At 39.2% G+C, this 27203-nt stretch overlaps 1 protein-coding gene across 2 annotated transcripts; it reads left to right on the top strand.

Annotated features, from left to right (window-relative positions):
• The first annotated feature begins 1190 nt into the window (after positions 1 to 1190).
• On the top strand, positions 1191 to 26894 carry LOC111019618 (polypyrimidine tract-binding protein homolog 3). 2 transcript variants are annotated; one of them, XM_088119356.1, is made up of 15 exons: positions 1191 to 1343; positions 1859 to 1921; positions 4251 to 4322; positions 4420 to 4496; positions 22757 to 22838; positions 23716 to 23839; positions 24103 to 24167; positions 24278 to 24327; positions 24413 to 24454; positions 24543 to 24594; positions 24803 to 24824; positions 24995 to 25008; positions 25326 to 25433; positions 25520 to 25663; positions 26295 to 26894. In XM_088119356.1, the coding sequence occupies exons 2-15, from the start codon at positions 1865 to 1867 to the stop codon at positions 26682 to 26684; spliced, it is 1299 nt and encodes a 432-aa protein (XP_087975482.1). In that variant the 5' UTR covers positions 1191 to 1343; positions 1859 to 1864; the 3' UTR covers positions 26685 to 26894. The 2 variants fall into 2 exon arrangements, with proteins under 2 accessions (XP_087975482.1, XP_022151702.1); XM_022296010.2 differs by having other exon boundaries at positions 1192 to 1343; positions 24803 to 24860.
• Positions 26895 to 27203: the final 309 nt, after the last annotated feature.

Here is a 27203-nt window from a genome sequence, read left to right on the forward strand (position 1 = left end):
TGGGATCAATTTCCAACAATGGCTCCACAACGTGGCTAAGCTGGTGGGTCGACCATTAGCTATGTAGTATGTCGATATAACTATTGAATTGTTTTACATAATTAATTATTGTGCTGACATCATAAACCATACATTGTTAACCTATAAGATGGAGGATCAATTTTATGTCACAAAAGTATATACAAATATTTTGATTCAATATAGATACATGTTGGACCTCTTGTCACCAAACTCAGTACGTGATATGACAGTCATATAATAAGGAATTTGCAAGCCTACCTGACTACTGTACCAATAGACATGACATATGGTGTACAGTAAGTCCACTTATATGCTTTCATGTAGTTGAGTAACGTCAGCTAGATAAAGTTACAAGACAATTTGGTATGAACCACACAATTCCAAAAGTGCCCAACTAGGAACCAATGATACATGATCTAGACATTCTGGATAACACATGACAGGACCAGATTGCACCTTATGTGGCGAGGTGCCGCATGCGTAGAGATTTTATTATTGTCAATCCTCGAGTGGACAATGATGGTGCTTGCGATCCCGAATACATGAGTTGATATTTATCAATTACTAGGCAATATATCACTAAAAAATGAGCAACGTTTGGTGCTATGGTACGATTATTAATTTGGTTACAGACTATTTGAATTTACATATATATATTTAGTTAATTATTTTTTGCATGTATGATACGTGTTTCGAACAAATAAGTATTCCCTCATCATTAGAAGATATTAATAAGTTGTGAAACAGTAGTGAGAGACATCTTCAAATGCTTTATTATATGTATAGAGTGCCTACGTCTGCTGACGGTCCTCGGCATAGAGGATGTCATCAAGTAGAACATGATGCTCCAATCGAGCTTGACGTTCCTGTACGAACTCCTGGTTCAAACCAGTTTCACACACCACCTTTATCACCATAGTATGGTTATGGAGCCAGCCATAGACATGGACATAGAGCATGGATAATACCTCAACCTTACATAACATGGTTTAATTTTATTTAAACTAACGTTATTTGAAAATAAGTTAAAAAAAAGCATTATTTAAAAAAAGGCCTAAATAATTTCAAAACTACTTGTTTTTTTTTTCTTCTAATTTTTTTTTTAAAATACTCTACTAAAAAAAATTCTCAATTATACGTGATGATGTGGATGGATTACGGCGGGTCCCACGCAGAGAAGAAAGTAGAGTGAGGGTGTATGAGAAAACCCGTGGGGTGCGAAGCATAGGGCAGCCGTAGCAGCCGATCTCAGTCTCTGATTCCCTCTTCTTCCATTTTCCGGCTTTGTTTCTCTATCCTCCCCTGTTTCCTCTCTCTCTAAGGTAAGCTTCTCTCTGATTTTTTATCATTTTTCTTCCTACTTTCAACATACTTGGAGCAGAACAACCAAGTGTTTCTTTTCATCCACTTTTTTGTTCTCTGTGATTGCCTCAGCAGATACTCAGTCTAGGGTTTTTTGACCTTTTGATGCTCCTTTTTTGGAAATTCGTTTTCTTTTTCATTGGTCGAATTATGAGCTCTTGTGGTACTCTAATTTTGAGCTTTAATTTGGGTGTTTTGGGCCTTCTGGTTCTCGATTGGTCGATTTTTTCTATTTTAAGCGTGCATTGCGGCAGAATATGCACTGTTTTTGCTTCAGTTAAATCTCAGTTAATTCTTTTCTTTGAAATACTGGGAATGCCGATCCTCGTTGTCATTCAAGTTTAAATTCTTTGGGTTTTTTTTTTTCCTTGCATTTAGAATGGCAAGAAGTTTCGGGCGAGTTGCTCTTTTAAGTCTCTGGAAATGTTGACTTGAATTATATATATATTTATTTGGGTTATTTTGCTGCAAGCAGTGTAGAATGACAGAACCATCAAAAGTTATCCACGTCCGAAATGTTGGCCATGAAGTATCGGAGGTCCATTCTGTCTCTCTCTCTCTCTCTCTCTCTCTCTCTCAAGCTGGAATTCAATTGATAACTTTGTAATTCAGAATAAACTCTGCAAATGTATATTGGTAATTGAGCTATTGCCACAAACATGTTATTCTGTATGGTTTAAGAATATTTATTTGCATTTTAGTGGGTGAGAGAGTAGTGATAACAAAGAAAATGGCTGGTCCATGCGACAAAATTATGCTGTTGATGTAATTAACACCCATTTGCGGAGGGAATCAAATTATTAGTCTCCATTTTGTCCAACCATCACCATATCAACTATTTGATCATTGTCTGTTTGTTTTTTCTAGCTATCTCTGATGATAAGATTAACGAATATGTATGATTTGGCTTTCCCTCTATAAGTTCCAAAGAAAAGCTCTGATCAGTTGTACCCAACGGATTTCTTCCTCCTTAAAAGGGTGCCCCGACAACAGAGAATGAAGAAATAAATTTAAGTTGGGGCTAGTGTGAAGTGGGGTTTGCCAACCAGAAGTTGAGAGGGCCTTGTTCCAAAAACTAGTAGCATATTTGCAGGAGATGAAAAGATTGCCTTGAGTTTGAGCTTCCTTTAAATAAATATGGTAGCAGCTAGGGAAAAGAGGAATGTGAAGAAGCTTTTTTTGCAGCCAGTCTTGTGTCAATGGCATTGTGATTGAGATGCTAGCAAAAAAAAATTCAATCTTTTTAGGATATTTATCCTTCCAGATTCTGTTGTAGGGAGGTAGTAGCTGTTGGTTATCACTTGTGGTCAGATTGGTGAACACAGATTTGATAGTGTAACCTTTGGATAACCACCTATCCGCTATGGGAAGGAGCGACACTTTGGGGAGCTTTTGTGACTGAAGCAACCAATATTTGATTTCAACATCCATTAAGGGCCTCCTGAAGCTGTAACCCCAAGAGTGACTAAATTTGGACCAAAAATCTGATATTTTGGAGGATTTGTTGGTGGATAGTGTATATATTAAAGAAGAGAGCTGCAAAGGTGTTGGACTCATGCCACTTGTCGTGCCAGAAGATGATGACATTGGCTTTGATAATGTTGATCTGGGAAAGGGTTGATAAATAAGGCTGATTTTTTGTTTTTTTGCTAAGCAAAGCCTTTGACTGGCTTTGGGTCTCAACATCAACTACAACAAATTTGAAGTCTTAGGGATTCTTCTCGACACATATACCATGACCATCATCGCCAAAGCTTGGGGAATAAAATTGGCTCTTGGCCATCCACTTATTTGGAGATTCCTCGAAATGATAACTAAAGAAAAGAGGTTTTTGGCTGCCCATCACTTGAAATATTGGAGAACAAACTTCCAAATGGAGCAATCTCTTCATTAGACTCACCATCATCCAATCCATTCTCTCTAACCTCTCAACGTACTAATTATCCATCTTTCATCTCTCGGGGAAGGCAGCAAAAAGAATCGCAAAGATCCATCTCGACTTTCTCTGGTAAGGCCTAAGCGCAAAAGGTAAGCAACATCTCGTCAAAAGCTTCCCATTCTCTAATGGGGTCTCGATATTGGAAATATTAAGAAGAAAAGTTAGCTCTGTAATCCAAGTGGATTTGTAAGTGATTGACCTTAATAGAGCCATACCTAGAAGAGTATCCGATTACGAGGCCTTTGTTATTCCTTGTAAAAGCAGCCAACTTAGGACATTGATGATCATGATGAAAAGAAAAGAAAAGTTTTTTAATAGATTTATCGAGGACTGTAATAAAAAAAGGGCATACAAAAACAACCCAATAAAAGGAGGAAAAAAAAACTAGCTAACAGAAAGGGCCCAATCAGAATCAAATCTGAAGGATAGTTTCAAAATTCTTTAAAAACATAGATTTAGGTCTGTCGCTTCAATTCGTTCCATATATATATATATATATGATTTATTTGAACAAAGTATCCATTGGAGTATTGGTATGGCTAATGAACTTTTGCCAAACACGAATGGCACAAACCCAATTATTCACGGGAAGCTAATGGCCATGGGAAACTTCTATCTACATTTATAGCAATGTAGTATTGTTACAACCTAGGATGATTCACGAATATATTGTCATTCTTACAAAACAAATGTTCCCTCAATATATATATATATATATATATATATATATTTTGTATCTTTAATTCGTCGACTAGATGGAGTATTTCAAAAGATGCTATTTATTGGAGGGTGGCATTCTTTTGTGATGTTTGCAGTTCCAGTGTTCCAACATTTATTTGTATTATTAACTAGTTAATTTGTATCTTTGTACGTTCTCTCATCTCCCCTAATTTTTAAAAATCTGTATACTTCTTTTACATAATTGCAGAATGATTTACTTCAGCTATTCCAGCCATTTGGTGTCATAACTAAGCTTGTGATGCTTCGTGCTAAAAATCAGGTTCAATTTTACTACGATACAATGACTTGTCTAAGTTTGTCCTATATTTGAGCTAAAGTGGAATCTTCATTGTTTTGTCTTTGTATCATGAATTCAGGCTCTTATGCAGCTGCAAGATGTTCCCTCAGCAGTTAATGCTTTGCAGTTCTTTGCAAATGTTCAGCCAAGCATTAGGTACTATTATGCTATTCAAATTTATCCTTGCATATCTGATTGGTCTTCTTTTTGTAACAGTATAACCTGCAGTGGTATGAAATAATGAAAGTGTATAGTAGGAAGAGTGGAGGGTGCATCTGTTAACTAATTAGGATGCTGTAATATGTGGAGCCCATTGTACTTGACAGTGCTCAAGTAATAGTGTGATCTCAACTAGTACTTGGGGAGGGGGACTATGGGAGGGAGAGGAGTTACTAACTTGTTATTACAATCCCTAAATAGGATTTGTTCTATACGTTGTACTATGGTGGCCTTGAGTTCCAACTTCTAAAGGAGTTAGAGGAGTTGCCTAAATTGTGAGTTAGGAGAGGGGTGAATCATTGCTTGGCTGTGCATCTTTCTTGCTTTGGTAAATAAAGAAAGTTCAATATTGTGGTAATAGAGTTGTACAAGCCTAGGAAATGGTTGGAATTAAAAAGATTGAAGCGAGACTAGATGCACTCAAGGAAAAGATAGTAGGTGTACAAGAATCAATGGAAAAGGAGTTTGTGCATGTTGGAGGAATGAACAAGTTGTTTAAAAAGAAGAGGTGTTGGCTCATTGTAGGAACAGGGTAATAGGGGAAGGCACTTATGCAGCAGTAGCACTTATGTAATTGAAGTGGTGTTGCACTTATGTAGTCTTTCTCTTTCATTTTTTCCTCGATGAAAGTTGGTTTTTCATTAAAAAGAGGGGAAGGCACAGTTTGAAGTGTGCAGACGAAAATGGTGGATGTTGAACTACCAAAGTTTTGTTGCCAAATGATGTGAAATTGAAGAAACTTGAGGTGCTTAAATTTAAAAGGGAATATCTTTAGTATTTGGCTACTTATGAGAATTGAACTAAGGACCTAGAGGCTGGATAGGGCTTACCGGTGTATGCCTACACCAACAGAGCTAAGGATCCATTCTTTGGTGGTTCCATGATGAGAGGGAGAGTCTTTAGTAATAAGGAAAGTTCTTGGGAGGAGGTTTGGGACTTGGCTAAGTTCAATGCCTCCCTTTGGCCTTCTGTCACCCAATTTTAAACCAAAAGTTGCGTTTTACACCGATAATTGAATTGAGTTTTTCAATAAATTTTTTGCTGATTTTTTTGGAAGAAAAATGTATTATTCATCAGTCTACTTGTCTGGATACTTCTAAATAGAATGAGATTGTTGAAAGAAAAAAATAGGCATTTACTTGAAATATCACGTGCTATATAATATTTTCCATGCATGATATGGAATATTTATAGAGGGAAGTTAAAAACTAAGGATAGAGACACCAGAGAGACATACACGAGAAAAGAGAGAAGAAATAAATTCTCAAATTGATTGATCAAAGATGAGGAATAGAGGCACTATTTATAGGTTACAAGAGGAAACAAAATCTAGGAATAACCTCCTAACTTCCCTAACAAAAAAGGAGATTTATTTGCTAAATTTAAACAAAAAATCTAAACAACTTTAAAACAACTTCTAACTAAGTCCACATAATCTTAACTTCTAACTAATTCAACACTCCCCCTCTAGCTGGACTATACAGATTGAACAGTTTCAGCTTGATCAACAACCTTTCAAATACGGGTCTCAAGAGTCCTTTTGTTAGGATATCTGCAACTTGATCTGATGATGGAACATACATCAGATTTATAATTTTCTCTTCAATCTTCTCTTTGATAAAATGCCTGTCAACCTCAACATGTTTAGTACGATCATGATGCACTGGATTGTGTGCAATAGCAATTGCAGCCTTGTTGTCACAATAGACTTCCATTGAACTATCAAACCTGATCTTGAGTTCTTCGAGGAGGAGTTTCAGCCACATTATCTCACAAATACCATGAGATAATGCCCTGAATTCAGCCTCAGCACTACTTCTTGCAACAACTGATTGTTTCTTACTCCTCCATGTAACAAGATTGCCCCATACGAAGGTACAATATCCTGTCGTAGATCTCCTATCTTGAATAGAACCTGCCCAATCAGCATCTGTAAACACCTTAATCTTTCTGTCATCATCCTTTCCGAAAAATAATCCAAGCCCTGGAGTTCCTTTAAGATATCTAAGAATATGGTACACGGCTTCCATGTGTTCTTCAGTAGGAGCATGCATGTATTGACTTACAACACTCACTGCAAATGCAATATCCGACCTAGTGTGGGATAAATAGATTAATCTTCCAACAAGACGCTAATATCTCCCTTTATCAACGGGTACCCCATCTAGGCTCTCTCCCAACTTATGATTGGGATTTATTGGAGTATCAGATGGTTTACATCCAAGCATTCCGGTTTCCTTCAAGAGGTCTAGTACATATTTTCTTTGACACACAGATATACCAGTTCTGCTCCTAGCAACTTCCATCCCTAGAAAATACCGAAGTGTTCCCAGGTCCTTTATTTCGAACTCCTTTCCAAGTGCCTGTTTTAGTCTCTCTATTTCTTCATGATGGTCACCTGTGACAATAATATCATCGACATAAACAATGAGGATGGTGATCTTACCTTGAGAGTGCCTATAGAACATTGTATGGTCAGTTTGAGCTTGGGTATATCCTTGTTTACAAACAGCCTTTGAAAATCGCCCGAACCATGCACGTGGGGATTGTTTTAAACCATAGAGAGATTTCTTCAGCTTACACACCATTCCATCATACTTATCAATGTCAAATCCAGGAGGAAGGTCCATGTACACCTCTTCTTCCAAATCTCCATTGAGGAATGCATTCTTGACATCCAGTTGTTGTAGTTTCCAATCCAGATTTGCAGCAAGAGACAAGAGGACACGGATTGTGTTTAATTTTGCAACGGGTGCAAATGTCTCCTGATAGTCTACCCAAAAAGTCTGAGAGTATCCTTTGGCCACCAATCTTGCTTTATACCTTTCAATGGACCCATCAGCCTAAATGACAGTAAAGATCCATCGGCATCCTACCGTTGGTTTATCTTGAGGACGATCAACTACTGTCCACGTATCATTAAGCTTCAAAGCCTTCATTTCATCATCTACCGCAGTTTTCCACTGTGGATTGCTCATAGCCTCTTGAATGGATTTTTGGTACCTTATTGGCTTCCAGATTGAGAGCCAAGGTCTGAACTGCTGAAGATAAATGACTATAACCAATACATCGAGCAATTGGATGTTGAGTACACGATCTCACACCCTTCCTAAGTGCAATAGGAAGATCAAGATCATTAGCATTGTCTTGAGGCACAAGGGTAGATTGTTCAGTACCTAAGGACGAGATGGATTCATGACTTTGCTGTTGAGGCTGTGGTGGCTCCACTCCTCTTTGAACCGTTTGTCGCCGAGAATAAACAAGAGTCTCAGGTTGCTTGTCACTTCGATTTGGGTTGACTTGATCATCTTCATTATTAGAGGAAATAATAGGAACTGACTCTTCTATCTGAGTAATTGGGACGATCGGGATAGGTATTTTTGGCTGAGGTGACTCGGTATTTAGACCATCAATCTCAGGTATTTTTGACTGAGGGGACTCAATTCTGGTATTTAGATCGTCAATCTCCCAAATATTTCCATCAAGACTACTTGTAATAGGCTCAGTCTCCCCCTGAGGGGAATTTAGGGAGAAAAAAGATTGAGACTCAAAAAATGTGACATCCATGGTAGTGTAAAATTTATTGGTGAATGGACAATAGCATTTATAGCCTTTTTGAGTAGGAGAGTAACCAAGGAAGACACTTTCTGGCTTTTGGCTCCAATTTGTGACGTTCATGATCATAAACATGAGTGAATGCAGTACATCCAAATATTCTGAGGGGAATTGTGAGGACAGATCGGATTTGCGGATAGATAGTGAGTAAGATTTCTAGTAGAGTGTTAAATTTCAGAACACGAGAGGGCATCCGATTAATGAGATAACAAGCAGTAAGGACAACATCACCCCAAAAACAGTTAGGAACAGAATTGGTGAACATGAGAGCACGAGCAGTTTCTAAAAGATGCCTATTTTTCCTTTCAGCTATACCATTTTGTTGGGGGGTAATGACACAGGAACTTTGGTGAATGATTCCATTTTGAGACAGGAAAGTTCCCAATATTTGATTAAAATATTCTGTCCCCTTATCTGTGCGAAGAATTTTGATTCTCGTATTAAATTGATTATGAATGAGAGAATGAAACTGTTGAAAGATTGATGCAGTTTCTGATTTTTCTTTAAGTAAATAGACCCAACAAACCCTAGTGTGGTCATCAGTGAAGGTAAGGAACCAACGTTTACCGGACATAGTTTTGATGCGAGACGGCCCCCATAAATCACTATGAATCATTGTGAATGGACTGGATGGTATATACTCAACAGAAGGATAAGATGTACGAGAGTGTTTTGCAAGTTGACACACTTCGCAAGTAAAAAGGTCATCTTTATGAAAAAGTGAAGGGTACAAATGTTTAAGATACTGAAAACTCGGGTGCCCTAAACGGCGATGTAAAAGTAGAATTTGTTGTTCCCTAGAATTCGACTCACTACCAACCTGGAGAACTTGTTTATTTCTTAGACTTGGTCCTCCGAAGTAGTAGAGCCCTTCAAAGCCAATCGTCGTTCTCGTTATCAAGTCCTGAAACAAACACTTAGAGTCAGTGAACAGGGCTTGACACTTTAAATCATGAGTCAACTTCTGAACAGAAATTAGATTGCAACATAATTTAGGCACATGGAGCACTGAGTGCAATGTAATGTTTGGGCTAAGAATAACAGAACCAAAGCCCTTAATAATGGCCGATGACCCATCTGCAAGCTTGACATGTGTCTGAATTAGGTTGGGTGAGTACATGGTAAACATATCATGAAAAGCGGTCATATGATCAGTTGCACCCGAATCTAAGATCCACTGATCGGAATGCTGCTGACTTGTTAAAGCTGCATTAAAAATACCTCGTTGTGCCACAAAACTTGACGAAGGAGTAGACTCAACCGGCGGTGTTAAGAGGCGATAGAGCTGTTCAAGTTGTGCCTTCGAAAATGGAGGGAGAGAGATGGCCAAATCTTGGGAGTTTGACACACTAGGGCCCACTTGATAGTCGGAGGAGCTGGTTCGAGAAGATGAAGTATTTGTAGGTGGAGGTGGCTGATAATCCCCTGATAAATTCTTCCGTTGAGGACGACCATGGAGTTCCCAACACCGATCTTTTGTATGGTTTGTGCGCTTACAATGATCACACCATAGGTTGTTCCGACGAGTAGATCGGGATGAAGGTGGTGGTGGACCTCGTGCCGCCAGAGCTGATGATTCCAGTGAGAGGGACAGAGGTTTTTTGTGTGTATCACCCATCATCACACGTTTACGGCTTGACTCCCAGCGAACTTCTGCGAAGATTTCGTCAATGGCTGGGATTGGCTTTGTGGCAAGTAAGCGGCCACGCACATCATCTAATTCCGGACGAAGACCTGCAAGAAAATCATAAATTCGTTCCTTCTCGACGTGTTTGCGGAAGCGTTCAGCATCCTTCGAGTTCTCCCATTCGAGATTGAGACATAAATCAAGTTCAGCCCACAACCTACGTAATGAGCTGTAGTATTGGGTGACATCGGATTCACCTTGTCGTAAGGAACGTGCCTTATTGCGTAATTCAAACAATTGAGCCGAGTTATCAAAATCAGAAAAAGCCATAGTGAGCGCATTCCAAAGATCCTTTGCTGTTGAGTAGAAGATGAAGGATTCTTTAATGTCCTCCTCCATCGAGTTAATGAGCCATGCCATGACCATTGAGTTTTGTGCATCCCACACGGAAAAAGAAGGGTCAGCTTCATCTGGTTCTGCTATCGTGCCATTGATGTACCCGAGTCGACTGCGGCCACAAATAACTAGGAGGGCCGATTGAGACCATTGCAGAAAATTTTTTCCGTTGAGTTTTGGAGAGGTAATTTGGAGCGAAGTGTTTTCAGAGATAGAGATGTGAGGTGTCGTGGATGTGCTTTTAGGGAGAGAAATTGAGGTCGTATTCGATCCGTCGGTACTCTCATCCTTGCGCACATCAGTCATCATGGCTGTTTTAATCATTCTGGTGTCAATCTAAACCTAGCTCTGATACCATAAAAACTAAGGATAGAGACACCAGAGAGACATACACGAGAAAAGAGAGAAGAAATAAATTCTCAAATTGATTGATCAAAGATGAGGAATAGAGGCACTATTTATAGGTTACAAGAGGAAACAAAATCTAGGAATAACCTCCTAACTTCCCTGACAAAAAAAGATTTATTTGCTAAATTTAAACACAAAATCTAAACAACTTTAAAACAACTTCTAACTAAGTCCACATAATCTTAACTTCTAACTAATTCAACAGAAGTCATTCTCATTGCTGCCTACCTAATAAATAGGATGCTTTAAATTTCAAAACTCCCCTTTGAGTAACACCCTCCCCAATGTTCTCTCCGTACTCTCCTCCCTCCCAAATCACCAACCGGCCTGCCACCTTCCTCCTCCCCTCCTCTGCTGTCGGTAGAGATGGTCCTTTCTCCTTCTAACCGCCTTCTCCCTTCCCCTACTCACCCTTCCCAACACCCTTCCCAACCCCCTACTGTACATGATGTGCACCTGGAACTACCCTGCTCGCAAAGCTAGGATCGAGCGAAAAACCTTGATCAAAGTCGATGAACACTTTAGAGGGAGTCGCGCCCGGTTATCTGAGGTTGGAAAGGATGTCACCTACTCCCTTTCCCTTACCTGGTCGTCCATCAATCTGATGTTGGACACTCCACTTACCCACAAATTCTTTAAAGAGCACCGAAGTGATGACTACACCCTATGGATCGAAAAGTTAAGCAATAAGAAAGGATACTGGCTTGAGATAAACAAGCTTGACTGCAATGGTGGTAAAGATAGACTTATGCTTCCTTCTGGTGTAGGCAAGGAAGGATTCTTTTTTTTTTTTTGATAAGAAACTAAGAGGGAATTAATAAATCGAAGCCCAAAGGAGCAAAAACAACCTAAAGGCGAAGGGTAGAGAAAACCCTCCCCAAAGATCTATGTAGGCAAGGAAGGATGGAAGGCTTTTTACAACCTCATCCTTAACTATCCCACGACCGACAAACCAAAGACATCCAGCCTTTTTGCTAGGGATCTATCAGACCACTCCCCCCCTCAACGAGACTCTATCTTGGCTAAGCAGTCACCCACCCATTACTACCAAATCACAGACTCGATCCCAAAAACCTTTGCTTGGAGCCGTTGGATGATAGTACAACGTCAATGATTCCATGATGACTGGTACTCCATCCTTCGGGCCATACAAGAGACAGTGAGTGATTTATGCTCCATCAACCCTTTTCACCCTGATAAAGCTCTCCTCAGATGCAAAGATGACAAACAAGCAACCACACACCAACACTGGTGGATGGCAACCCATAGGCTCATTCAAACTACGTTTTCTTAAATGGAGCACGAAGAATATTAACTCAAACCATAAGGTTCCTTCCTACGGTTGCTGGATCATAATCCGAGACCTTCCCCTTCATCTATGGAATGATTCCATCATCCCCTACATTGGAGACAAGTGCAGGGGGTTCTTAGAAATCTCGAAGGCAGCTGTGAATCTCCGAGATATTATGGAGCTGGAGATTAAGATTATGAATAATGACTGTGGTTTCATCCTGACTACTGTGGTGGAGATCCCATCAGACATTACCCAAGAAGATGATCTCCTCATCCTTATTGATCCTTTCTTCAATGCCAGCAACCTGATTGAAAATCGCAGGCCTGACGATAAAGTCCCGCGACAACCATACACGACCACAGTCAGAACTGGCATTCCAAGACGTCGGAACCCAATCGACGCCGCCCCTTCACGGGCCGTTGAGAAAGGATCCGAAAACCAAGAAGCTGGGCAAGATGTCTCTACAACAAATGAGGTTCTGACAGGTGATATTGACCCTACACGAAAATCCTTGTCCTCGACAAAAGGAAAAGCAAAAGTCATTGACCAACCTGCAGCCTCTGTCTCGCATCCCACTGTCATGGTACAAAAGCCATTCATTATCTATGAAGGTAGAGAACACGTGACTGTATGGGTGAAGCACCACCCACCCTCTCTCTTCGAAAAACAAAAACCTCGGTTTATCCAAGACAGTCCCATCCCTGATGATCCCCACGACTTGGATTACTTTTCTAGCCCTCTTTCCGAGGATAGCCTAATCCTACCATTATGCAATAGCCCAAACACACCTATTATACCCACCACCCTCTTTGGCGATTTGCCATCCCCCGAGGCCACTGACACTCAACCTGTTACCAAACCCACATCTGCTCTAGCCACCACCCCAAACTTTCCCTTGCCAAACATAGCCATCACAGAAACTACTATCCTACAACCACTGACTGTAGAACCTATCAGCCTATCAGCATCGATTATGAGGATAAGGCATTGGAAAAAGGCTTATTTTCACCAAATAGGTGCCATCTGGAAAATTACCTAAAGGAATTGGGCCTTTGCATAATGGAGATTCCACAAACAAGTTCCAAAACAAAGAAGCCATCCAAAACGGGTAAAACAAAAACAGGAACCCGTGAGCTCAAGAACCTCTCCTCATCTATCAACTATGAGAAACGGAAGCTTCTCCAGGGGGGGCCATCATGCGTTAAATGAAATTCCTATCATGGAATGTAAGAGGATTGGGCTCTTGGAAGAAAAGAGCCCTCATAAAGCAATCTATTTCTCGACTAAATCCAAATGTGGTGATTCTTCAAGAAACTAAGCTCTCGATTATGGACTCTCTCATCGTAAAGTCCCTGTGGAGTGCTCATAGGATTACTTGGGCTGCTCTTGATGCATCTGGTACAGCTGGTAGAGTCCTCATCCTCTGGAATAACCCAGATTTCACTGCCACATAAATTTTAGGTGTTTTCTCCTTCACTATAAATTTTTGTCTTTCTGATGGCTTCTCCTTTTGGGTCTCAGGCATCTATGGCCCCTCTACTACAAAATTTCGCCACCTTTTTATGGCAGGAACTCCGTGATCTTTCTTATCTGTGCGAGAACCATTGGATTCTAGCCGGAGACTTCAATGTTTCAAGATGGTCTTGGGAGAAATCACATGGCAGACCTCTGACAAGGAGTATGCGGCTTTTCAACTCTTTTATTAAGGAGTCCAGCCTTATCGATATACCCCTTTGTAACGGGCAGCACACGTGGTCTCGCAACTTAGGGGTGAGCATAGAAGACCGAAAAACCGATCCGACCGATCAAAACCGACCGAACCGACGTCGGTCGGTCGGTTTAAAAGATGAATCGGTCGGTGTCGGTTTTTCACTATGAAAAACCGACAAGTCGGTCGGTCGGCTCTTCCAATATCAAAGGAATCGACCGACCGACCGATTTATTAAAAAAAAAGAAAAAAATATAATAAAATTTCATTCCAACCTTCCACGAGAGAGATGCAGGAGAGGAATTAGAGAAAAAATGATAACTGAGAGCAGATGGAATGAAAAAAAAAAGAAGGGCTAAGAGTTGACGAGAAGAAACGAGAGAAACTGAGAAAGAGAAGGTTGGAGAAAGAAAAAGAGAGGGAAAAAAGAGGGGGAAAAAAGAATTGAAAAGAAAGAGGGAATGGCTAATAAAAAGCCACGTGGGTGAAAAATGTAAAAGAAAAAAAATGCTATTTCACACGATTCAGGTGGAATATATAATTATATATTAATATTTACCTTTATTTGTTTATTATTATATTTTACTTTTTAACCCATTTTTCTTCTCCAACCTACGTGGCTCTTTTACTGTCATTCCTTCTTTTTCAATCTCTCTTTCTTTTCTCATTTCTTCTTTTCATTCATGTTTTCTCTCTCCACCTATCTTCTCTTTCTTTCTCACCATTCTTCTTCTTCCTCTCTTCGACTCTTCCCTTTCTTCTCTTTTTTCTTCCTCTCTTCCCTTTCTTATCTTTCTTCCCTGCATTCCAATCACACAGCACTGAACAACTCTTATTTCTTTTAAGAACCGACCAAACCGACCGACCGAACGGTTGGTTAAACGGTCGGTTTGTACAGAGAGGTAAAAAAAAAAAAGTTTCCGACCGACCGAAACCGACTATGTCGGTTTTCGGTGTCGGGGTTAGCCAAAAACCGACCCCGACCGACCAATGCTCACCCCTATCGCAACTCTTCGTTTTCCCTTATCAATCGGTTTCTCCTCGCAAGTGGTTGCATAGACAAGCTGGGGATGCCTATAGCTAAAAGGATGATCAGAACCATCTCTGATCACTTTCATATTTTACTTGACTTTGGTCAGAATAATTGGGGGCCATCTCCTTTCAGGTTCGAAAATATGTGGTTGACACATAAATCTTTCCTCCCTTTCCTTGAAACATGGTGGAGAAACAATCCTATCCTAGGTTGGCCAGGTCACGACTTGATGATGAAACTCAAATCCCTTAAGCTTGCCATCAAACAGTGGAACACCCAGACTTTTGGATGTATCCACTCACAGAAGGATGACCTCACCAACCACATAAATTATTTGGACAAGCTTGAGGGATCCCATCACCTTACACCGGTTCAAATCCAAGCCAGAAATCAAGCTAGAGAGGACCTTTTATCCATCACCGCCAAGGAGGAAATCTTTTGGAGGCAAAAGTGCAAACAGAAATGGCTTTGCAAGGGGGATGAAAATACCAAATTCTTCCATAGATTTCTTGCTAACAAGAGGAGGAGTACTGTCACTGAAATTCTCTCACGGAAGGGGACTAGCTTGACACAAATCAAATACATTGAAGAGGAATTCATTGATTTTTACAAGACACTCTACACTCGGAAGGATGGCCAAAGATGCTACCCCACAAACCTATCTTGGGATCCAATTTCCACAGATGAATCTACCTTGCTAGAACAGCCTTTTTCGGAGGAAGAAATCATCAAGGCAGTACATAATCTTCGCATAGATAAGGCACCGGGCTCGGACGGATTTACAGCTGAATTTTATAAAAAGTCATGGAAACATTATTAAAGATGACATAATGATAATGTTCCAAGACTTTTTCAAAAATGGAATTATCAATGCTGCCCTAAATGAGACCTACATTTGTCTCATCCCTAAATGGAAAGCAGCCAAAATCGTGCATGATTACAGACCCATCAGCCTCATCCCATGTGCCTACAAAATTCTTGCAAGGGTTCTCTCCGAACGCCTAAAAAAGGTACTGCCTTTTACTATTACTGACCAACAATCGGCGTCTGTAGAAGGAAGACAAATTCTGGACTCCGCTCTTATTGCCAATGAAATTATCAATGATTGGAAATTTGGAAAGCACGAAAATCTGATGCGGTGGTGATCCAACTCGTCCTTGAGAAGGCCTTTGACATGGTTGATTGGGATTTTCTGGATATGGTCCTGTAACACAAAGGCTTCGGGAAGGAACGGAGGGAATGGATAAGGGCATGTATCTCCACTACAAGTTTCTCCATCATCATGAATGGGAAGCGGAGAGGAAAATTCACTGCCACTAGGGGATTGAGACAAGGGGACCCCCTTTCCCCTTTTCTTTTCATCCTCATTACAGATGTTCTCAGCCGGTTGCTTCACCATGGACAACAACATGACCAACTCCAAGGTTATGCCTCTAGATATAGTTTAATTAAGATTAACCATCTCCTTTATGCAGATGATACCCTCCTCTTCTCCAACAAGGTTCCATTCTACATCAAAAACCTACACAAGATCATTAAGTTTTTTGAGATAGCATCGGGTCTCAACATCAACTACAACAAATCTAGTGTCTTTGGCACCTCTATCGATACACAGACCATCAACAAAATTGCCAGAACATGGGGTTGTTAATCAGGGACTTGGCCGAGCATTTATTTGGGATTACCCCTCAACGGTAACCCAATAAAGGAATCATTCTGACTGCCTATCATCGAGAAACTTCAAAGTCGCCTTTGTAATTGGAGCAGTTTCTACATCTCGGGGGGGGGGGGGGGGGGGGGGGGGGGGACATACCATCCTTCAATCCGTCCTCACCCATCTTCCCACCTACTACCTATCACTCTTCAAATTATCGGGCCAAACAGTAGAGAAGTTGGAAAATATCTTTAGGGATTTTTTATGGGAAGGCCCAAACAACAATGGCATCTCATTAATTGGAAAAGCACACAGCTTCCAATCAATGAGGGAGGCCTCAACACTGGAAACATAAAGACTGAGAAATTGTGCTCTCCTATCCAAATGGGCGTGGCGTTACATAACTGAACCTAACCATCTTTGGAGAAGACTCATTTCAGCAAAATACTATGGATCCCGCTCCATTTTTTGGCCTACCGGCTACCATCCTAATCATAAAGGACCTTGGACTGCGATCACCCTACAAACAAACTTTATAAAGGACAACGTCGTCTGCAGGGTGGGGGATAGGAGCAGAATCAGTTTTTGGAAAGATAAATGGTTAGCACAGGGGACCTTAGCCTCTCTCTTCCTGAATCTATATACACTAGCGACAAATAAGGAAGCCACTATTGGTGATCAATGGTCAAGAACCACTTCCTCATGGAATCACAACTTTCGCAGACCTCTCAAGGAGGAGGAGATTGATGAATGGATGAGATTGACAACTTTGATAAACCCGATTGCGCCCCCCCGAAGATCTTTGGAGTTGGCTCCCTGAACCTTTGGGTACATACACTATTAAATCTACTTTCAAACTCCTCAGCTCTCAAATCGATTATCCAACCTCCACCCTTTACCCTAGCCTGTGGCATGGGAAATGCCCCAAGAAAATCAAGTTCTTTTGCTGGGAGCTTAGTCACGGGGCCTTGAACACACATGACAGGATACAGAGAAAGCTCTCATACATGTCCCTCTCCCCACACTGCTGCCATCTATGTTTGGAAGCATCAGAAACTCAAAGTCATCTCTTTATTCATTGTCACGTTGCCACATGCTTTTGGAACAATATGCTCTTGGAATTTGGATGGAAAATGGCTCTCCACTCACAACCAGCTACCTTGCTTGATTGCATCTTGGTGGGTCATCCCTTCAGCAACGGCAAAGCTATTCTTTGGGTTCAAATAGTCCGGGCATTCTTACGATCTTTGTGGTTAGAAAGGAACCATCAGGTTTTCAATGATAAAGCCCTCTCTTTTGAAAACTTTTTTGATAGAGTTATTGTTCTAGCTTTGAGTTGGTGTCAATGTTCCTACCCCCTTCAACAATTACTCTCTAAATGATCTTATTACAAGTTGGAGAGCTTTCTTGTAATCGCCTATGAGGCATTTTGTATATTTCATACCATCAATGGTGTAAATGTTTCCTTTTTCTCTTAGTGGTGGATATTCTTAGTAGGTTAATCTTCGTTGGAGTGAAGAAAGGGGCTCTGGAAGCTTGGGAAGAGGGAAGGGAGAAAGTGTGCCTCTCTCATCTTCAATTTGCAGATGACACCATCTTTTTCTGCTCTGGTAAGGATAGGGCTTTCAATAACCTTAACTACCTCCTAGGTTTTTTCGAAGTGATATCGGGTCTTAAGATCAATAGAGGCAAAAGTTCTCTTTTGGGGTCAATTGTGACACGAGTAAGCTTAGCGAATGGGCGACCTTGGTTGGGTGTGAAATGGGTGAGTTCCCTCCCTCTTATCTTGGTCTTCCTTTAGGTCATAAACCTAGAACTGTCTTTTTGGACACCGGTTTTTGAAAAATTTTAGAAGCGCCTTTCCTCTTGGAAGAAAGCCTTTTTCTCTAAAGGAGGGAGAGTCGCTTTAATCCAGGCTGTTCTAAGGGGTATTCCGACTTACTTTCTCTCCCTCTTCAAGATCCCGGTGGCTGTCAGCAAGGGGTTTGAAAAGATTACGAGGGACTTTCTTTGGGAAGGTGTGGAGAGGGGGGTGGTGCTCATTTAGTTAGTTGGAAAGAGGTTACCAAACCCTTGGAAGTGAGGGGCTTGGGGATTGGGAACTTGAGGCTTAGGAACGAGGCTTCTTTGGCTAAGTGGTTGTGGAGGTTCTTCCATGCACCTAGCGCCCTGTGGCGAAGGATTATTGTGAGCAAGTATGGGCCGCACCCGTTCGATTGGCTCTCGACAGGTGGGTGTAAGGTGAACAATAAAAATTCTTGGAAGGCTATTGCTTTGTGTCTCCCCATTTTTTCTCAATCTCTTCGTTCTATTGTGGGGGATGGTCGTAACACTTATTTCTAGGAGGATTCTTGGGTAGGAGATAAACCTATATGCTTAGCGTTTCCTCGGCTCTATCATCTTTCTGATAAAAGACTTTTTTCAGTGGCTGAAGTTTTAAATAATAGGGGGTGGGTCCTTCCGTTTCCTTGGGTCCTTCTCGTTCTTTGATGGATTGAGAAGCTTTAGAGGTTTCTGCTTTACTTGCTTTGTTGTCTGAGGCCCCCTCCTATTCTGAGAGGGAGGATGTGAGGGTGTGGACCCCCAACCCTTCAAAAGGTTTTTCTTGTAGTTCCTTTTTTCATGTCTTGAATTCCTCGTCCTCTTTTTCCCTGTCGTCCCCTTGGTAAACCTCCCTTTGGAAGGTTAAAATTTCAAAGAAGATTAAGTTTTTCGGGTTGCAAGTCTTACTTGGTAAAGGCAATACCTTGGATCGTATCCAGAGGGTGTCTTCCTCTTGTCTGGGCCCGCAATGGTGTATTCTCTGCAGGAGTGCCTCGGAAGACCTTGAGCATTTGTTGTGGACTTGCCAGTTTGCTCAAGAACTTTGGCTTCGTTTCTTTAGGTGTTTTGGGATGACATGGGTCCGCGCGAGGGATTGTAGGTCGATGATGGAGGATGTGCTGTTACACCCTCCTTTTCGGGATAGGGGCGTTTCTTGTGGCAAGCTTGTTTTTTGGCTACTCTTTGGGGCATTTGGCTGGAGAGGAATCACAGATTGTTTAGGGAGTGGAGAAATCTGTGGATTATGTTTAGGAGTTCATTAGATTTAATACTCCGTTATGGGGCTCTGTTTCCAAGGCCTTTTGTAATTATCCGTTAGGATTCATTCTTTTGGATTGTAGCCCTTTTCTTTAGAGGGTCCCTTCTTTTGGGTTGTCTTTTTGTAGGCCCTTTTTGTATTTCTTGTTCCTTGTTTCATTTTTCTGTCAAAAAAAAAAAAAAATTTAATACCATCGATGAAATATTTGTTTCATATAAAAAAAAAACCTCCCCTTTGAGTGCTTTATATTTTGATCTACCTCTCAAAGCTGTTAGGTATACCACATTTTTTTAATAGTATGCCTAATAACGTTTTAAATTTCAAAACTCCCCTTAGGTGCTTTATATTTTGGTACACTCAAAAAAGTCAAAATTTTCTTATGGATTTTTTGTTAGAGAGGATTCAGTCAGGATCCAGACGTGCAGCAGACTTCAGAGAATTAGTCTGAATTAATGCTTATCCCCAAATTGGTGCTGCCTGTGCAAAAATAGTGGAGGGGATTAAATGCACCTCTTTTTCAAATGTCCTTTCAGTGAGGTTTGCTAGAGGAATCTCTTGAAAATTTTCAAACTTAGTTGGGTCTTTCCAAAAAGTGCCTCGGAAGCTCTAATACAGATATCTTTGGGGACTTCTTTCAAAGGCCAAGTGCTTATTTTGTGGTCGAATACGGTGGTGGGTACCTACCCTTTGGCGCCTACCATAAGGTCTTTCATGACAAAGCGACCGATCTACCTATTTTATGGGATCTAATCAAAATTTTTCTTCTTCATGGACTCGTTATCTAAACCATTTTGTAACAATGGAGTAACTCATATTTTCACCAATTGAGAGGTTTTTTTGTAACTTTCTTTGGCCTGTGGTGGGGATATCTCATACACTTTCTATTGTACATCCCTCTTTTGATAATGAAAGTTAAGTTTCATATGAAAAAGAAAAAAAAATTGTGAGTTTCCAGGCCAGTTTGTGCCTACCTCGACTAATCTCATGGGATAACAGTTTGATCTTACTACATTTAGTTGCTAGGGAATCTCGTAGGATATTAAATCCTAGGCAAGTGGCCACCCACAGTTTGAGCCCATTCCCTCTAAGCCCTCTACTCTTTGCATTGGCCCTTATTGATTACTGAGTCAATCCATGATGGTTTGTTGAGTGTACCACATATGTTCACATAACTAGTTAATTTCGGTCCAAACTTGATTTTAGAGTTGTTAATGTATATTCTTTGGGTTAGTCTTCAAGTCAAAAGAGTTATAAATGTTTTGATCTTTGGACCAAAAATTTTTTTTGTGACTTTGGATGTGTCTTTTTTACAAAATCAGCCATATTTGACCCAAAATTTCATTTAACGGGAGAAACTAAATTTGGAAGATAATTTTTAGGATATCTATGTTCCTCTTCCTAGAACCTATTTGTCTTGATTTTACTAGTCCTTTGATGCCCAAGGTAGAAACTTCTCATTTAGGGGGAGAGAAATACTATGTAATGATTCTACCAATCAAGTTTCTTAGTTTAAGTTTTATACTAGAAGGAAATTCAATTTAGGGGGAGAGAAATACTATGTAATGATTCTACCAATCAAGTTTCTTAGTTTAAGTTTTATACTAGAAGGAAATTCAATTTGAAGCCAAGACGCGTATTGTTGATCCTTCACATGGCCAGATTGGTAACTAAGGACTTCACTCAAAACTTATGGAATTGATATTAGGAATCGTTTACTCCTTGCTAAAATTAACTCTATTAGAGTTCTTTTGTCTCTGGTAGTTAATTAAAATTGGCATCAATATCAGCTTGATGTGAAAAATGCATTTCTTAATGACGATCTTGAGGAAGAGGTTTTTATAAACTTACCAGTGAACTTGGATGTAATAAATTCTGCAAATTAATAAAATCACTCTATGGCCTCCGACAGTTTGAAAAAATCTATCTAGGTATGAATTTCTTTAAAGTCAAGCTAACCATACTATATTTAATACACTTTGAGAATAATAAAATCTCAATTTTGATTGTTTAAGTAGATGATATTATTCTCAGATCACCATGTCTAACAAATCTCAAGAAAAATCTTGCAAGTGAGTTTCTAATCAAGGACATGGGGACATTGAAATATTTCACAGCAATGGAGTTTGCAAGATTGAAGAAAGAGATCTTTGTTAATCAAAGCATATTTTCTTACTTAGAGAAACAAGACTACTTGGTTGCAAGGTTGCAGAAACTCCTACTGAACCTAACCTAAAATTACAAGCAGCAAATGTAGAAGAAATAAAAGACAAGGAACGATACTAGAGATTTGGGGGAAGATTAATCTACCTGTCTCATATGTGACCTAATATTGCAGTTTCTATAAGTATGACAAGTCAATTTATGCCTGCACTAGGATCGATTCATTTTGAAACTGCTCATAGAATCTTGAGATATTTGAAAGGAACTATTGGAAAAGGTATTTTATTCAAAAGGAATAGTTACTTCAAAGTAGAAGTTTATACTGATCCAGACTGGGTTGAACTTGAAGTGCTATCGATAGAAGATCTATTTTTGGTTACTGTTCCTTTATTGGAGGAAATCTGGTTACACGACGAAGCAAAAAACAAAATGTGGTGGCCAGGGGTGGTGATGAAGTAGAGTTTAGAGCTTTAGTCCATGGAATTTGTGAAGGTATATGGATCAAAAAGATACTTGAAGAATTGAAGTTTCCTTGAGCAACACCTATACAAATTTATTGTGACAATAAGGTTGTCGTATCTATAGGTCATGACTCAGTTTTACATGACGGAACAAAACATATTGAGGTTAACAAACATTTTATTAAAGAGAAATATATAGGTGCAATATGTATTCTAACGACGGAATAAGTTTTTGATATACTAAGGACTTATTTATACATATTCATGTAAATATTAGTTTTCAATATTTAGCCTTTTTGGTCTTTATTTCTCTCTTTTTTGTAGTAGGTATTTCTCCTACATAAGAAGATTTAAGTTGCACATATTTGAGCATATAAAAATAATTTTACTCTCTCAAAATTTAAGAATAACTTTTACCTTCACAACAAGGTGGCTGTTTAGGGCAGGATAGTGATAGGCCTTGATTGGAAGGGGAAGAGGGAAGGGGTGCATCAATTAAGTAGTTAAGATGCTGATGTATGTGGGGCTCATTGTAACTAAGAGTGCTCGAGTAAGAGCTTGATCTCAGATAAAGCTTGGGGGACTACGCAGGAGTGAGGGTGTACTGTTTTGGTAGACTGTTTTGTCTTTAGGGGGTGTACTTCCTTGGAAATGTCTATTTCGCACTAATATATATAGTGAGTTCTGTAATATTTCTTTTTCCAAACTAGTTTTATATCAAGCATGTGATGTTTGAATGCTTTTCTGTTTTTTCTTTAGGGGAAGGAATGTTTATGTCCAGTTTTCATCACATCAAGAGCTAACTACAGCTGATCAGAATGCCCAAGGACGAGGAGACGAGGTTTGTAACTTTTTACCCGGCTTAAAAAGGAAAATGCTTAAATATCTTGATCGAAACTCAGAAATAACTGGGGCAGAAATGGACCTCTATAAATATGTAATGAGTAGCATAGTTTTTGTATTGAATGACTTGGACACGAAATGCTATAAAAGTTTGCAGATTTGTTAAAGCATGACGGATAACCTCCCTTGCTTCTAAGTATGGCATGCTGAATCTATTTTAGGACCATGCTTTTGCCTTTTTTTCCCTTCCCTACTGTAATTGATTGTTAACGTGTAGGATGTGGTGAGGATTTTGTTTTGATGAATTGAGATTTGACTTGCACCAACTATTCTCTATCCTTGATCTGAGATACGTGATATTCTAATGATTTTTATTTTACCATTGAAATATTCTAAATATCTTTTTCTTTTCTTTTTTTTTTCAAAAAAAACCTTTGAATTAATTGTCAACATGTTAGGCTAGTTAATAAGCCCACGTGTGGAAATAGTGGAAATGGTGGGCTAGTTAATAAGCCCACGTGTGGAAATAGTGGAAATAGTGGGCTAGTTAATAAGCCCACGTGTGGAAATAGTGGAAATAGTGGGCTAGTTAATAAGCCCACGTGTGGAAATAGTGGAATAAAGGAATGAATTGATTAAGTTAATTATAATTAAACAGCTAAAGCTTTTGGTATCAGTGGTAATATATTTGCTATACTACTAATCAGTAATCTTTACCCAACACCTAGAAGCTCTTCATCTTAGCAAGATTGCCGATACTCTATAATTTTACGAAAACATATATATAATATTTTTGGATTTTTTTCTTCTCAATTTATTTCCTTCTCTCTCATCCTTCTTCATGTGATTACACTCTTGGTCACTCTCTGGAGCAGCCAAATCGAATACTCTTAGTCACAATCCATCACATGCTATATCCCATAACAGTGGAAGTGCTGCATCAAGTATTTTTTCCACATGGATTTGTGGAGAAGATCGTCACATTTCAGAAGTCAGCTGGTTAGATTGAGTTCTCTCTTCTTCCCCCTCTCATATCATCTCTTAATGCATGGATTTATTAAAATTCTATTCTATTGGAATTGTTCTTTCTTTCCTTTTCCCCTTAGGTGTTTTTTCGCACAAGCAGGAGTGGGTCCTCAAATAAAAATTGAGCCTTTCATCTAGAACTTGTTGCTAAATCTGTTGTTGCTTTCTACTGGTATTTTTGCTTTTTAAGTGAATCTTCAGAGTTGTGCATGAACATATTAATTGCATGTTTGTAGGGTTTCAGGCTCTCATTCAGTATCAATCACGCCAGTGTGCTGTTTCTGCTAGGACTGCACTACAAGTAATACCAGTTTTTTGTTGGACCCATCATTTCGACTTTGATCCTTTCTTTAAGAGGTTTTCATCTTGGTCTATTTACATAAAGGATGGACACTTGTGCCACTCTTGTAGGGACGCAATATATATGATGGTTGCTGTCAACTAGACATTCAGTTCTCCAAGTAGGTTTCATAACTAATCATGAAATGCTCGTGATTTTTCCATCTTGACTTGATGAATTACAGATTTATCGGTTTTATTGTGCAGTCTTGACGAGTTACAGGTGAACTACAATAACGAACGTTCAAGGTTTGTTGCATAACTTATCCTCACTTAATTTACTCATTTGCATCATGTATTGTATCAATATGGATATTTCCTCTCGATATTGTTTCAGGGATTTCACAAATCCTAGCCTGCCTTCTGAACCAAAAGGCCGGTCGTCCCAAGTATGTACCACCACATTTTAAATTTCTTATAACATTTGTCACTTTGGGTTGAAGCTTTCTGTTTTGTTTTCATTCTTCTCAACGAAAAGTTCGGTTTCTTAACAAAAAAAATTAAAAAAAAATTAATAATTAAAAAAAAATTCTTATAACATTTGTCACTTTCCTTCTGAAATCTTTTTTTCTCTCTTTTTGTATGGATGTGCAACAGCCTGGATATGGGGATGCAGGAGGCATGTATGCACTTCAAGCATCTGGTGCAAGACCAGGTGCTGGAGTTTTCTATCCAATAATGAATATTTTTGTCATACACTGATGCTCTATCATGATATTTGAATTTTTTTTCTCCTCGGAAAAATCATATACTTACCATCGTCTCTTTTTTTTTGCTTTTTGGTCCCAGTTGCATTTCCACAGGTGTGTATTGCTCCTGTCAAATCATGGTTGAGATGGTTGAAGAATATTAGCAACTATTTGATCATTCATTAATTATGAGGGGTTTTCTTCCCTTTTATAATAATATATCAATCCTACTCTATAATGATTGTACTTAACGTGCAATTCTTTAGTTTTGAATTAGTGACATTCTTTGAAAGATAAGTTTTACAGGTTTTTCATAAGATGAATATGGTTGACCATATCACGAACTCTTGAATAATTTAAGATCTAAAGATGTGTACAAAATTGGCTGTTACTATTGATGTCCATTAATGTGTCTTTTTTTACTTGTTTAGATGGCCAATGCAGCTGCTGTTGCTGCTGCATTTGGTGGAGGTCTGCCACCTGGTGTCAGTGGGACGAACGACAGGTGTACGGTCCTTGTTTCCAATCTGAATCCTGATGTGAGTAATATTTTATTCTTCTTTGTTAGAATCCTTCCGCTCAAGCTTTTGTTTTGCTGGTTGACACCACCATTAATTTGTTACAGAGAATAGATGAAGACAAGCTTTTTAACCTTTTCTCCATCTACGGTAACATTGTAAGAATTAAGCTTCTCCGGAATAAACCCGATCATGCACTAGTTCAGATGGGAGATGGATTCCAGGCAGAATTAGCTGTGCACTTTTTGAAGGTTTGTTGATTTAAATTTCTTTATATGCATGGGGGTTTATTTTCTATGTCTTGTACGAGTTGTTTTTATCTATTTCTTTTAACAAAAAGCGTTGTAACAATGTTTAAATTACTATATTTAGTTATGATTTCTTTTGCAAAAGGTGTTTGGATTAAGAGAAACAAATGTGTCTTCGAAGGTGTCGAGAGGTATTAAGAGGCTTTAGAAGGTTCGTTTCTTGTCAGGTTTAATGTCTGTTAGGATTTTTGTAATTATCTTCTGGGCCTTATTTTTCTGGATTGAAGTTTTTTCTTTCCCCTTCTTTTTGTGTCTATGTTTTTGTTTGACTCCTCCTTGGGCTTCTATTTCTATAGGTTCTTTTGTATTCTTTAACGGTTGACAATAGCTCAGTTTTTCTATCAAAAGAAAAATTAGCTTAACAGATAAGCAGAAATAGGTGTATTGTTTATTGTGTTGCATTTTTATTATTGTACAGGTATTATTAAATTTCAATTTCGTGGCAGAAGGATATCTATGGCTCCAGATTTTCAATAATATCTCATTATTTGTTTGTATTGAAGCTTTAATTTTGTTAGAAGTTTTTGGTTTCATGGGTGTAAATGTTCTCACATTACTTTTGAATTTTGTATAGGGAGCGATGTTGTTTGACAAGAGATTGGAGGTGAACTTCTCAAAGCATCCTAATATTACACAAGGGGCTGACACTCATGAATATGCTAACTCAAATCTTAATCGTTTTAACCGAAATGCTGCGAAAAACTACCGCTACTGCTGCTCCCCAACAAAGATGATCCACATTTCATCTCTATCTCAGGAAGTAACTGAAGAAGAAATCGTGACTCTCCTCGAGGAACATGGGCCGATTGTCAACACCAAGCTCTTTGAGATGAATGGGAAAAAGCAGGCACTCGTCATGTTCGACACTGAGGAGCAGGCCACTGAAGCTCTTGTTTGCAAGCATGCTATTTCTCTTGGCGGGTCGATCATTCGAATTTCATTTTCCCAGTTGCAGACAATATGATGAAGTTAACAAGGGCGTTAAACAAGTAAGAAGTGATGGATTCTTAATGCTTAATTGGGGTTGAGGATTCATATTTTACAAGGATTTTTAAAAATGGAGATGATGGCGCATACTGTCCTAATTCTTGTAACAATTATTTCTCTTTGGATTTCTCTCGTGGGATTGTACTTCTGCTTTAGTGTTGTCTCAATTCTTCTCGTCTTCTCCTCTCGTCTCTTCTCGTCTTCTCTTCTCTTCTCTTATATTTTCTCCTCTTCGTGCTTATCGAAATCATTCGCAAGATTTGTCGACTGAGTTAGATTTTCTTTCATGTTATCAGTTTTGAAGAATAGGAAGAAAGAAGAAAAGCTAACTTTTTTCTTTTCTTTTTTGAGGGTCTCTTTGTTAGGTAGTTTGTACATGTCTTGTAATTTGAAGCTAATGGGGCCATTGGCTGTTGTAATTTCAGTTCATAATGCTCAACTCTCTTCTACCTCATTTATTGATGAGCATATCTTTTGGCAAAATTTCTCCTTAGCC

This window comes from Momordica charantia (genome assembly GCF_013281855.1).
Source record: "Momordica charantia cultivar OHB3-1 chromosome 11 unlocalized genomic scaffold, Mcharantia_2.0 BLBB01000011.1, whole genome shotgun sequence".
Classification (NCBI taxonomy): Eukaryota; Viridiplantae; Streptophyta; class Magnoliopsida; order Cucurbitales; family Cucurbitaceae; genus Momordica; species Momordica charantia.